The sequence below is a fragment of the Harpia harpyja genome, chromosome 1 (assembly GCF_026419915.1).
Source record: "Harpia harpyja isolate bHarHar1 chromosome 1, bHarHar1 primary haplotype, whole genome shotgun sequence".
Classification (NCBI taxonomy): domain Eukaryota; kingdom Metazoa; phylum Chordata; class Aves; order Accipitriformes; family Accipitridae; genus Harpia; species Harpia harpyja.
In genome coordinates, this window is record NC_068940.1 from 37,747,655 (window position 1) to 37,761,788 (window position 14,134).

Consider the following 14,134-nt stretch of genomic DNA (forward strand, 5'->3'; position numbering starts at 1 on the left):
GGTTTTTTGTGCTGGGGGAATTTTGAATCTTTTGTCATGAATGTGAATGGAAGCTCTTTAATTACACAGCTGGTTTTCTTAGTAGGAAAAAATTCATATTTTCACCCAGCTATGAAAATCTGATCTCCAAATTCCCATATCTGCATATGTGCAGTAGTCAGATGCATAGTGCCTCTTCTTTTAAACTTTCAGTCGAGATAGTCAAAGCATCTTGAAAAGAGGATCAGCCCTTTGTAGGGGTAGGGAAACTGAGGCACAGAGAGGAAACAACTTGCTTACATTGCAATGTAAGGTCAGTGTCAAGACAGTCAGGAACAACCCCCCCCCAACTGCTTTCCCCCCAGAGCTGCTGTCTCTGTCCCAGACCTGTATTTTAACCCCACGTGAAAGCAGAAATCCCAGTTAGACACTGGGAGTCTGGTTGTCATTTACTGTAAGGAGCAGCAGAGCAAATGAGATTCAGTCCTTGGAATTTTGACAAAATTATCACCAAAATAAGAAACACTTAAAATTAAGTATAATAAAAACTCATCATTTAGCAGAATCAGATGTTCAATGGATTATCTTTGGAGGCCTTTTTAGACTGCTTTGGTAAGGAGCAAAAAGAACCAAGGCAGAGATTTCCTTCTGGTTTGCGTTCTTTTGCTACATCCCAAGTACATTAAATTGAACAAAAACATGTGACAAGATTCAACTTTGTTGCTCAATGTCAGCTCTAAGTAAAGCAGGCAGGCAAGCTGCTACATGATACGGTGTCCGGATGAGGTCTTTGTCTTAATTACTGACAGCTATTGATATGCCACTCTCCCTGAGACAATACAGTGAAATTTTCCATCTTGGTAGGAGTATTGTTGAGTAAAGACTTCCCCCAAAATTCCTTGAAATTGTTGAAGCCAAAGGGTATTAATGATGAGAATTAATGATAAAATCCAAGACGCAGAGTTGCTTCCACCAGGAAGGGAGCTGAATAGGCACGACAGAAGCGCTGTGCCAAGGTGGGGCTATTCCGACAAGCACATCTTCCTCTTGTCCGCTGCGGAGTGTCCAAAAACGCACAAAACCCAGCCTCAGGGCTGACAAAGAGTCTGAGCAAGGGAATAGTTTGTGGTGTCAAAAAGCTTTGAGACACGGGTTTAACTCTGCAGCCTCTCACAGTTTCTAGAGGAAGGTGGGCGTTGGGGGAGCTGGGGCTCCTTCCTAGGGCAGCCGGTGCCACAACCACGTGCCACTCCTGGCAAGTCTCTCGGTGCTTTCTTATCTTCTTGTGTACAGCAGGAAAAGGGAAGCAGTAGGAGGAAGCGATTTCTCACGCGGCTTTGTATGTGCTTCTAATTAAATGTTGCTAGTCGAGCTCTGTTTTGCCACTTTTCGCTACCGGCCAGGGATGGTCTATCTGAATCACCCCAGTGCTGTTCTCAAAGCTGACCACACACATGCACACCCTCTTCGAGGGGAAGCTGGAGTGACTTCCACGGGGAGATAGCAAGTAATGTGCAGCAGTTAATGGACTAAGCCTCATGTTACAGTGAGCTGAAATAAGCGAGAGATGATTACTTTCAAGCAAATAAAATCACCAAGACTAGTGAATTCATTCCCCAATTTTATACTTTCCTTCTGGCAGTAGCTTGCGTTGTCTAGACAGGAAGATGTGTGCAATCAGCTTTAAAGATGCAGCTTTATCCCTCCCAGGGCAGAAAGACCTAAATTCCTGACAAGCAAAGCCCTGGTGGGATGAATGGGAAACAAATTACTCCCTTCTACTCTCTAAGGCAATCGGTGTCTGTATCGCACAGGTTCTCACTGGGGCTCTTCAAAGGTGCCCGTAAGATTTGCAGATGCTCCTGCTTTTGTCTTGCAAAGCCCATCCCTGTTTGCATGCAGACTTTCAGATGTGCAACACCCAAACTAGAAATCTCCAAGAAAATCTGGCTCTGAAACCTGTTGCAATACTAGTGGAAACTGAGGTGCTGTGGCCGGTGAGCGGTGTTACCGCGGGTTTGTGCCATTTGCAGAACGAGGTCGGTAACTCCTGCAGCAAGGCAGAGCACAGGGGGATGGCGACCTCGGGTTTCTCACTGAGTTTTGGCTGCTTGTCACCTGCGGGACCCAGCAAATCACTGCACCTCTCTGCCCTGGCTTCCCCATTTAAGAATAAAAATGTTATCTTACTTATCTCCTTTGAATCCTCCCTCCTTGCTAATAATGTAACTCTATATAAAATATAATAATATTTAAACTCAAGTAAACGTGTCCAGATTCAAAGATCTGAATTCCGAAGGTTTCACTAAATTCCCCCTGTACGTGCTTATGTTGTATCTATAGGTGACCGCCTACAGAATCTTTAAGGAATTTGCCTTTCTTTCTGACTCTGCTGTCAATTTATCACTTGGTTACCAGACAGCATAACTAAGCAGTGTTGCAGGCGTCACTTGTGCGAAGAGATTTGCTGTTCATGCAGCACAGCAAAGGTGAACGTCTGTTTTTAAATCCCCACAGCCAGAGTCAATGCCAACTACATGAATGCAGGGTTTGGTTCATCTGAACACTGGGGTAGGGACAGATTTAGATGTGAATTTTAAACTCTGGCTTTAAGTGCTTGTATATTTGGAGCTGGGGGTCTCAGTCTGTAAGAAGATCTGAGTTTTGAAATAGTGCAGGAAAAAAAAGAAGTGTTGTTTCATATGCCTAATGTGTGGTCTCGATGGCTGCGGTTGCTGGTACCGTCACAGGAATTGTGTTCGTGTGGGTAACTGGACTGCCAATAGACAGTAGCTAAAGGCACATCTGCTCATTTTTTGCATGCAGAATTACACGTGCTTTCCTGAAAATGGCACTTAAATACCCCCTTCTCCCAAATTTGACTGGTATTGATCCACGGATGGAGTGGAGAATGAATGAATTTTATTTATGCAGAGGTGAGATGGTGATTTTAATCATGCCACACATTTCCATTTTGTTTAGAAACCCAATCATAGCAGCAAACCAAACAAGAAAAGTCTCCTTGTTTTCTGAATGATGTTATTTGTTTATCTGCCAAAGTGCTTTGCATTTCCTCAGGTCACAGACCAGCCCACGTCTGGCTATGTTAATATTATAAGAGTTATGCAAAAGCAAAGTTTTAAGAAAAATCTTTCAACTGAAAGAAATAGGATCTTAAAATCCCAAAATAGAGTATGGAAAGGTACACATCATGTCTGGCTTCTCTTTCCCCTTGTGGCAAATGTGACTCAAAGGAGTTGGTTTTTTTCCAGCTCGATCTGTATACAGTTTGGGGGAGTTTTATTGTGAATAGGTCACCTTATAATACACAAAAATATTTCCTCCCAGAGTTATGTATTCATAAATCTTTCTCGATTCTCACTCTCTTGAAACTGAAATCCAGATGATTTTGTTTTCTTCACGGAAAGAAGAGTGAAAATGAGTAAAGGAACACCTTGGCGCGGGGCTGGTCCTCTGTTCTTGTCTCTGCTGAAACTCCCGTTGCAGGGCTTTGCGCCCTCCCCTCGGGCAGCCGCAGGCTGAGCTGCCGTCTCCCTTCCCGTGAGATGAGCAGAAAAGTAGGACTGAAAACCTGAGACTTTCAAGCGGCTTGGTTGTTGCTAAGGGAGGAAAAAATGAATTGAAGTTATTATTTAAAAAATATTTTAAGTCTTCACTTGTCTGTAGGGTTCTTTAAGGATCACTTTTGCTCCTTCTTTGCTCCACCAAAGAAAAGATCAGCGTTACGGTTAAATGCTAAAGCAGCTGCCTAGCACAGTGGAGGTGAGTGTTTATTGAGAGTAACAGTCTCTTGTAGTAGTTCAATTTTCAGGAGAGACGTATATCTGAAACATAGCTTTAACAGGTTCTTTCATTCTAGCTCACAATGAATTTTTCTATTTAAAAATGCAGCACAAAATATTGTCTCGTTTCTGTCCCTGCAAAGTAGGGTTAGCTACTTAAAGTTAAGTTCCTGAAGTGTTTCTGTGGGCTGTCCATCTTCATTTTTTGTTCCTAAGTCATCCTAATGTGCTCTTAGCAAGTGAAAGGTAGATGGAAGTGCTTATGGTAAATGATCATCTGTATTATCCTTTAAAATATAATCAATTAATTCAAGATAAGGACACACCCTTTTAAATGGAGACACCTGTCTTTTACATATATTTTTTCTTTGTATTTGCATTTTATAATTCTATTTTGATTTTACAGTGATGTCATCCCAAAGCATTGCCATAATGTCATAAATTACCAAATAATTATGTTACTTTCTTCCACTGATCAAACAATTGATTTAAAATCTGGTCCTGTGAAGGACCAGAAGGCCTTTTACTATATGTTTTATACCCCCTCGTCCAGAAGATGATACAAACGTTGCCATATGAGCAGGCAATCAATTCTCCTCCTCTTTAAGTGCGTATACATTTATACAGACCCAAACCCACAGACATACCTATTATTAGAAGACCGTGAATAGTTTTACCTTGGGAGCTCATTCTACACGTGCGCAAAAACACCACTTAAAGTTACTTTTAAAGGTGGCCAGTATGAAAAACTGTGTACGTAGCCAGTTCTGTTACAGCTGCTACTGACTGTGCTCACTGGGGGCAAATCATCTTTTGTAATTTATTATCTGTTTTCCTCCATCCCAGTCTCCCACCTATAACTCTGGGATTTTGTTCTGCCTGGACAAAGGGCAGAGCGAAAGCTGCTTTGCTGTCACTGTAATAACCGTTCCAGTCCAAAGGATCCTCTTGTCATCTTAGCTGGATCCACAAAGAATTACTCTGTCAGGCATGACAATAAACATGCTCAGTACTTGAAAACTACTCTTCTCCCTCCCCTTGTAAGGATAAGATGGCTTTTGGTCATATAACGGCTTTTCATTGAAGGCCAGGAAATCTTGGATTTTTAAAGTACCATTCTTAGGATGAGTTTCAGTATGGCTCCCAGAGAACCTGGGCTTAATGGGCCCCTGTGGATAAACAGGGGCTGATTCCTACATTCATGCCTGTTCCCAGATCTATCATTTTGACCTCTGTCGCCTTTAATCTTCTATACACTCTGTGCATTTCTAAGTCTCCCTGTGACTGCCATCGTATTTATCACATTCTTGGCAACGCTGCTTCTCCAATACCAAGCCTTGTGCTTGCAGTCCAGCTCTGCTCCTCCTCCACCTTGCTCCCAGAGCCAACTGGCGTGTTTGCACAAAGCCTCGTACCCTATTTTCCGTCCTCACAATCTCCCGAAGCGCCTGTGTGAGTGAGCTATCGTAGGTGTTTGAGCTGCGGCTGGGCTGGATTCTGTAATTCTTTCTTGCACAACCCCTACTTAAGGCCTGTTGACTTCAATGGAGCTATTCATGTAAGTGGAGGCTGCAAATTCGGGCCCTTGGGTTCTAAGGTCTCTGGGGCATAGACCCTGTCTTTGTATGCCTCGCAAATATGTGCTAGATGAGTAATGATAGCTCAGAAGAGTGAGTGTCGCTTTACATTTGCCATACTGAAGGAAGGTTGCCAGGATTGCATTGATGCTGCATGTGGTCCCCTTCCAGGGGGGAATTAATCCTTCTATGCAAAGATACCTCCTGCTGACTGGTGAAAAGAGAAAAGCAAAAAAAAAACGGTTTGGCCATGAATACCATTAGCTTAATCTTCCTTTTCTCTGATCTTCCAGTACTATTTGCTTTGTATGGCTTCATCAAGGTTTTGCATGTGGATGGAATAATTGAAAACAAATTTACCATGTCTCAGACCATAAAGTTCCCTTTCAGCTAGATCACTGGCTATGCGGTAGATAAATGTCTGGTTTTCATTTTTGGTTATGTGAGAAATTTAGAATGGTTTGATTTGTAATTTTGAATGTTAATAAAGAAGGAGAAATTTCCTCGTCTCCTGGCCTATGGAGGCATTCTGGCTTTCTTGCTCCTCTTGCAGCAAATGCCGTTTATGAAAATGTTATTTAGTACAGAAGAAGAGTCTGTTTATGTCTTTGAACCCTAGAGGTCCCAGTCTCTAAGGTCAGCTAAGACATCCTTGTGCTGTACAGTCACAGACCAAAAATGCCATCTCTACCTGTACAGATAATATTTTACTGCAATGCAAGAGGAATGGCTGAAAGTGAACCAACAACTGGGGGAAGGATGAGTTTCAAAGAGCAGTGAATCAACGCTGGCCCACATAAGTGATTTCAGGAGAACAAGAACGTGTTTCCTTTTAAGACTATTTAAGAATTCTGCAGACAGGAAGATTTGTAGGGTGGAGATGCAGATATTAAACGGGAACATCCTCCCTGGGGGAAGAGGCTGATGGGCAGAAAATGCAATGCTGTGAGTGTTCCAGAAGTTGATGCTGGTGTTTGGGGCTGGATTTGGGAAGTTGGGGAATAGGTGTTAACTGGGTAGAAAAAGAGACGTGAGAGGGCAAAGAGAAGAGCAGAGCTTTGAAGATGAAAGCAGGCAGCTTGTCTGCTTTGAGGGAGACAGGGGAAGCTGGAGAGATGTGAAGCTCAGGGTGACTTGAGCACAGTGAGAGGTTGGAAGGACAATCCTTCCAGCTGGGTTTGAAATGGATGTGAGCTGGGGCAAGACTGCACCTGCCAAGACCAGAGAAAGGGATGTGGCAGGGATCATTAATTTCTGAAATGCTTATACGTTGTTTAACAATTCAGTTCTCAAAATTGCAGACCCATTCGCTAGATACTTCCTGTTTAGGGGAAAAACCCCCTTAATTTTAAACTGCAGTTGAGGTAGGAATCACAAGTCAAGCTGAGGCAAAGTCATTTTACTGAATGTTAGGCTGGACAGAAACTAGGGTTTGCAAGTTAGATGTCACAAAGGGACTGGTTTAAAGCCCCCTATGTCAATATGCATCTTCCATTAGCTTTGATAAGGTCTGGAGAAGGTGCATATGGGAGTACCACGTATATAACACGTATATGAAGGCAAGCGAGAGACTGTGTTTCCTGCTGGCAGGAAGCAGGAACCGCTGCCCAAGGCTGCAGGTGTGGGGAGTCAGCTCTGCTTTGCAGCTTTATCCACCGCACAGAAAAAAAATCTTCTGAACCTTATTTAGGAATCAGTCATTGCAAATTAAACATGTGTACTCAAAAATGTACCTTTTGAGGGGATTTATCAATCCGTTTTGGAGACAATCAACAAATTTCTGGTAATGGAGAGCGTGTCTGGAATTTTTTCTTCTTGATATATTCTTTTTTTTCTACTTGATGTATTTAGTATTATAACCATTAATTACATGTTTTCCATTAGCTCCCTTCCCCATGTATCATGGACTCCAGCAAATACTCTTAAGAGGATGTCTGTCTCAGAGAGTAGGAAAGAGTCTGTACTACACGTATCTTTATAAGTATCTCCATATCTGTATATATGTCTGTAGATCTATTTGGTTTCCTGACATGAAGGCATTGCAAGCCCTGTGTGTGATAACAGATTTGTAATGTCTTGCCAGCTTCACGGTTACATGGAGAACAAGCCCTTGGGTCTTCAGATCTTCATTGGGACAGCAGATGAACGGATACTTAAACCTCACGCTTTCTATCAAGTCCATCGCATTACAGGAAAAACCGTCACCACCACCAGCTATGAAAAAATCATTGGCAACACCAAAGTTTTAGAGATCCCACTGGAACCCAAAAACAACATGAAAGCAACGTAAGCACATTTCTTTTTACTTGCAAAGTTGAGGAGGATTAAATTGGCATGTGAAGTTCTTTCTCCTGTGGAAAGGAGTCACTTAAATGAATAATGATGTCTGCTCTGGAGGGACTCCCCTTTCCAAAGCATCAGGATGATATATGAGTGTAAGACCATTTTTACAAAAGCATGAGCAGCAGTTACAAGCACCTGGGTTAAAGCTGCTCGAAGAGTTACCATTCATCAGCTGACCGTGCAGGCATTTTTGCTCTTTACCCCAATTGCCGTGGTGACTACATTGTAATCATCTGTCATCTTCAAAGTCAGAATGGTTTGCAGGGCAGTAAGGAAAACAAGATTCAAATCTCAAGTCCTTATGCTGCAGGCACGCAATGAGAAGCAAGGAGCAGTAGACAGTGGAGGAAAGGTGTACGATTCATTTTACAACATCTAATGGAATAGAAAACATCTCTTCTGAACTCAGCCAAGTGCTCTGGCCATGAAATCGCACTCCCTTGTAATAGGTTCACAGAAAAGCAAGTACAGGCACATCTTTTCTGTATTACTCCTTCCAGTTTTATGGAGGCAGAGGGATGAAGTGGGCACCAGTCTGAAGCTTCAGGCTTGAATGTGTGCCAGGCAGCATGAGAGTGATTGCTCTACAGAGGAAAGAGCTGTATCTCCATCCTTCAGAGGATACTGAGAAAATTGGCAGAGCAGCTATGTTTTTAAGCCCCCCTACTTCATCGCAAAATCCCCATTCTTTCTTTATATATCTTTTTTCAGAAAATATACCTCATTCCTCCCTTTCCTTCAAACCTCTCCTTCCCTCTGCACCCAAGGAAATAAATAAAAGTCCACATCTCAAACTTAAGCAGCCAAATGCTGAATGGAACACGATTGTCTGTTCCTAACAAGTAACCCTGGAGTAATAAACCCCTGCACACATGCAATGGCAAGGAACAGCGTGGGTGTAGGAAACAGCTTGGGGTTTATGCCTCCCAAAATGTGTTTTTAATTCATATCAAAAGAAGAAAAATGGTGTGTCTTTAAAACTGATATCAAAAGGGGTTGGCAGTGCCTGTTTAATAACAGGGCTCACTGCACCCTCTGAGGACTATTGCTGAGCTGAAGATCTCAGATTCTGTAAATATTAATTGGCACATTCTCTTAATGTAGACAGCCATGTTTGCTCGGTTACACTGGACTCTTAAGAAGTTAACCTGCACTTACACCAATATTAAGTTGCAATGGTGGTTTAAGCCATCCTAATCCTTTCATTGCTGCTCAGCCCCATCCTGCTCCCTATATCCTCCCTTTGTGCAGGGACATGGTGAACGGGGGCAGAGAACCATTTTCAGCTCTGCCAGGCTATTGTCTTGGCTGGGAACAATATCCCAGGGCTTTGGAGGATGACATGGTGACCTGGGCCAGGGCTGGAGAGCCCAGTTCTAGCAGTAGCACCTACCTTGTCCAAAAGGAGGAGAGAGCAGTTTGGTTCCTGCTTTGCAGTTAAATTCAATGCTTGCATTACAAACTGTGGGGAAAATGTGCCTGGATGGTGCATGCAATTAGCTGGTTCAACTGCTGTGATTCCCCGTGGAGCTGAACTAATTTGCCCACGTGCAGGCAATAGCTGCTGTGCAGTCTCTGGGCACTGAGCTGTTTGGAGAGCTGGCAGTGGAGGCTTTAATGCTCTCTAGCTTGCAGAGGGCTCCGGCACAGCCTCAGCTTATTGCCTGCCCCAGTGTGTGCTTCTTGTTCTGGTTCACTCTCCCTGCCCCGGCGGGCCGGGGTGGGCTCTGCCATGTGCACTCTTGTGCTTAGCACAGGAGGGAAATAAGACTCGGGGTTATAAAGTTTGGAGAGTGGCTTTGGCTGTCCCCAGGGTAAAGGCCACCCCTAGCCCTCGGCTGGGACCCGCTGAGCCACTGGGCCCAGGGTCTTCGGGGAGGGGTCCAGCAGCATCCCCCACTCACTGCCTGTCTGGGATTTCTTCCCCTGTAACTGCTGAAATGGCAATGTCTAAATCCTAAGCAAACCAGGTATTTGGAGCTGCTTTTAACCCAGAGATCAAAGCAAGACTGCTTAATTCTCTTGACTGTCACCTATTTCCAAGCTATTTGAGAGCAGAAGTGGTAAGCTAAACGGCGTGTGTGTTTGGCAGCATTGACTGCGCGGGGATTTTGAAGCTGAGGAACGCAGACATCGAGCTGCGCAAGGGAGAGACGGACATCGGCAGGAAGAACACCCGCGTCCGGCTCGTCTTCCGCGTGCACATCCCCGAGTCCAACGGCAGGATCATTTCTCTGCAAGCAGCATCGAACCCCATCGAATGCTGTAAGTATCCCCTGAGATTTGCTCCTTCTCCGTCTCTTGCAACAGCAATCATCTTGTCCCTCTGCTCCAGGCTAGCACTGAGGGGAAAAAACCCAACATGCTCAGATAGGCAAACGCAAGGTGCTTTGCTCTTCCTGCGCTGGCTGGGTCTGTGCCACCGTTTGAGTGACCTGTGGCTCTTACCCACATGCATTCCCTTTCCTGAAACAAGCTTTGGTGGCAGGTGGCTCTTCATGGTGTTTAGAGCTTGTGAGGACAGTGAGGGACTTCGGGGCTTTTGCGAAGTTTATTTATTAGTGTGTTGCTGTTGGATCCTTCTGGCTAGCGGGTCTTTTCTGGGAGCAGGGAGCCAGCGTGGGTGCATGTATAGGGGCGTATTTACATTCTCCCTGTTTGTGCATGAGCGTGCAAGCTGCCTGCCTTCCTGGGATTGGTTTTGTTTTGCATAGAGGCACAACCAGAACTTGTTATCCACAAGCTGGCATGTGGTTGGAGGTTTTGAATTCAAACCTGGGCTGGATCCTAGCACTGTGGCCAGTCCCACCTGCCGAAGGAGTGACTGATCAGAGGAGGATCCTCTGATCTGAGCTGTGGCAGGAACACAACTGAAATGAAGAAACAGGTTTGACTTTGAGGCTCAGGCGCATCCTGGTTGTTGTTTTTTCTAGATGTCAGTGCTAAGGGGTGTACAGCTCAGGAGGCTGTGGCTGAAGCAGGGAAAGCCCGGGTTGTTCTGGTATTCCCCTGAGGGACAGAAGAAAACTTGCAGTTTTGATTTCTGGGGGACAAATCCTATAAGCTGAGAAACCTGCACCTCCCACTCATTTTAATGTACTGGATCCTGAGAAAGAGAGGCCTCTGACAAGGTGCCCCCCATGTCACAGTCATTTCTGGAAGGGCTCCACCCACTTTGCTGGTTCATATGTATTCTGTGATGCTTTTTGTTGGTAAATGGTGCCTTTTCAGCGGTTTGGGGATTTCGCAAATACATAATGAACAGTGTTCCTCTCCCTTTGCCGAATGACTCACCCCTTTCGCAGAACCTGTCTTGCCATAAGTCATATGAAGAAAGTCATTAAGAGTTTCTCGTGTGTGAGTTTTATTTATTGAGATGCAGGCTTTACTTAAATAACAACTGCTTAGAATAAGAGAGGAGCCAATTTTGGATGGGAAATCAAGAGAAATTGTGGCTGGTGAATTATTGATGGCAGCTTTTTAAAAAACAGTAGAAACGAATAAACAAGAGAAGGCTAAGGAGAGCATGATGGATATGTAAAATCTCTTGGCAATGTTTATGAGAAGATACCAACTATCAGAGCATTTTAGCAGCTGAGTGAAGTCTCCGGGCACCATGATGGGGAAAGGAGAACAGCGGGAGTAGCCACCACCTTTCTCCATAGGAAACAGTTACGATCCTTTATGGAACTAGATGGCTGAAACTATAGTGGCCTCCACACCAAATGTGTCCCTGCTGAAAGAAAGGCCTATTTGCTGAAGGAAATGTTCAGCAACCTGCAGCTTCTGTGGATAGGAAGGGAGTTGTGGCAAAGGACCATCTGGCTTCTCCCTCAGTTTCTTTTCCGAGTGGAAACAGCCCATTCCTGCCCGCAGTGGGGAGCTACTTGGGTGGGGAAACTCCAGGTGTAACTCCTACATCCACTGTACAGAAAAACAGCACGAGCCCAGAACAGAGGGTGGATGATCTCTGGGTCATGCAGGGAGCCCTGCAGATCACACCCCACTTATTCAAATTCTCCTACAGGAAAAGAAAATATGAGTTAGCCAGGCATTCTAAGACCCTTCCACAATTGCACATTGTATTTGTGCCCATCACCAAAGAGCGTTCAAGCAGAAATCTGGTCATGGTTTACAGAATAAGATCACATTTTCCTGAATTGTATGCGCACACCTAATTTGCCTGTGCAATGACTACTATTTACAATGGCTTGTTTAAGATGTCTAGGCATTTCTTCTGAGATGTGTTTGCTTTGATGAGTCTTAGGGGCATAAAAAAGCCAAGAGTGGAGATGCCAGTATAAGTGGCTTATTTTTATGATTTTTTTAATTAAAATATGAAAATGTTGGTTGCATAGCGGACAGCAAAGTTCCTACAAGAAAAAAATGTATTTGTTCCCCAAGAAAAAAAAAGTAAGTTTTATTTTTGGAATACTGGATGTACTGGCAATTTGGAGAGGTATGTTAAGGACTGTGCTTTTCTGAACTCATGGAAGCAGAGTATAAAGTGATCTGGAGTAATAAGCCTCTTCCATTTAGTACGTATGTTGCATATTTAGCGATGTTTTTGCATTTCAGTAGCACTTCCTGATCTCAGCCCAGTTCTGGGAAGGTGGTTAAAAACATTAGTTGGTTCAGCCAGCATTAGTAATGCAAGCTAAATCACAGCAGAGATGATAACCTCAGTTTCTCCCAGACAATCTGCACATGTTGCAGAGCTCAGTCTCAGGTAAGCTCAGGTGCCCTGCCGAGAAGAGGCATGCTGGGGCTCTGTGACATTTTCTCCTTGTGCCCCACCTCCCACCTTCGTGTGCTGCTGGGATTCTCTTCTTTTTCCTTTGTTTGTTTTTCATTTTTTTTTACATGGCCGCCTGGGGACCCTTATCCTCAGGGACTCTCCTGTAAGATCTCTCCTGTCTGGTAGCTGTTAGTAATATCCCGCCGGGAAAGCCTTAGTAAGTAGCAGCTTTAAGATAACTGGCCATTTCCCTACCAGTGGGGTTCCCCCGAGAGCACTGTTGCTACCAACAGAATAGTTGAGTGCTCTCCTCAGCAGAAGCTGATCCCGGCTAAAAACTCCCGCCGGTGTCAGCAGATCATTAGCTGCAATGAAGCAAGAGCTGTGAAGTATCTGCTTTTCACGGGGCGATTTGATTCCACCTCATCTGTGTCACATTCAGCACTTGACAGGTTTTAGAAGGGGATTTCACAGGTTCAAAGCATCATCCGGAGCAAGTTCCTCCCCAGGCAGCTGTGTGGGAGGACCAAGGAGGTGATATGTTGTTAAATGATCAGTTATGCCTCAAAATGGACCTCATATCCAGACAGGCCTGCACATTCAGCAGCTTGCAGCTTTTTTTTCCTGTTGCCTGTTGATTCGTTCTGAAGCCACTGAGGAGGCAAAGGCATTTGAAGGTCCTCTGACAATTGTAGCAACAGGCCATCACTTATTTAGGGATAAAAAGCCACTGCCTCATAGGTGTGGTGCTGGAAAGGTGAGAAAAATCCCTTCTCCTGGGTGTTGCTCCACGCTGAGTCTGTGAAATGGCAGCAAGCCCCACAGCTGCTACAGATGTCCCCGGGATCCACAGCCGACGGGTCCTTGGCTCAGCTCCCTGCCTGTGCACCTCTGCACACCTCGGTGCTGTTATTCGTACGCAGTTGTGCACGCCCAAACGTCCATCCCTGCTTGTGCAGGTCTGTGCTTTAGGCGTAGGCATAAGCCAGCTCATGTAGGTGAGCTCTTGCTGGGCCAGGCAGTGCTATCACAGAGCTGCTATCACAGAAGGTGGTGAAATTGCAGGCATGAAGGGTTACTGAGTTAACTTGTCCCTTCAAATACAGCCCTAATAACAAGCCACTTGGCAAATCACCCATGGAGGGGCTTGCTATTTGCAGATCTGATCATTATTTTCAAACCATTAAGATAATTTCTGTAACATTAGTTCTATTAATTTGCTTTGATTTACCTTTCACTATGAGCTGAAAACCATTTCCCGGTGAGTGAGTGATCTCTGGAGTTGTGTTTCTACTCCTCAGCTGAAGCATCCATAGAGCAGAGAAGGAGCAGTATTGAAGGGAGTTCAGAGTAGACACATAAGCACCTGCAAGGCAGCTTGTTTTACACCATGCTGTCAGCAACCAAAACCGGCTTTATGCAAGTGTCTGTGAGATGTGAGTGTAAGGTTTAGGAGTATCATCCATACTGCGTCACAGTTTCTATTCTAATGGATCCTGGTTAAATCTTCCCAAAGTGTCTCACAGTTCTTGTTTCGTATAATCTATGTTTGCTGTTACTAAGCTGTGCTCGTGAATCCCTTAAAATGCAAATGATTGCACTTGGCATGAGAGAAAGAGTCTAAAATCTTGTTCTTATAATAGATATTCCGAGGTGGTAAAAAAAAACAAAACAAACAAAACTTATTGCTAAAG

General features: G+C 44.4%; 1 protein-coding gene across 3 annotated transcripts in view; it reads left to right on the top strand.

Annotated features, from left to right (window-relative positions):
- NFATC2 (nuclear factor of activated T cells 2) overlaps positions 1-14,134 on the top strand; it is a 94,664-nt gene that overhangs the window by 21,002 nt on the left and 59,528 nt on the right. For all 3 annotated transcript variants that reach the window (XM_052787346.1, XM_052787335.1, XM_052787357.1), the window contains exons 4-5: positions 7,443-7,645; positions 9,795-9,967. In XM_052787346.1, coding sequence (XP_052643306.1) covers positions 7,443-7,645; positions 9,795-9,967 — 376 coding nt within the window. The remainder of the gene's footprint in view (positions 1-7,442; positions 7,646-9,794; positions 9,968-14,134) is intronic.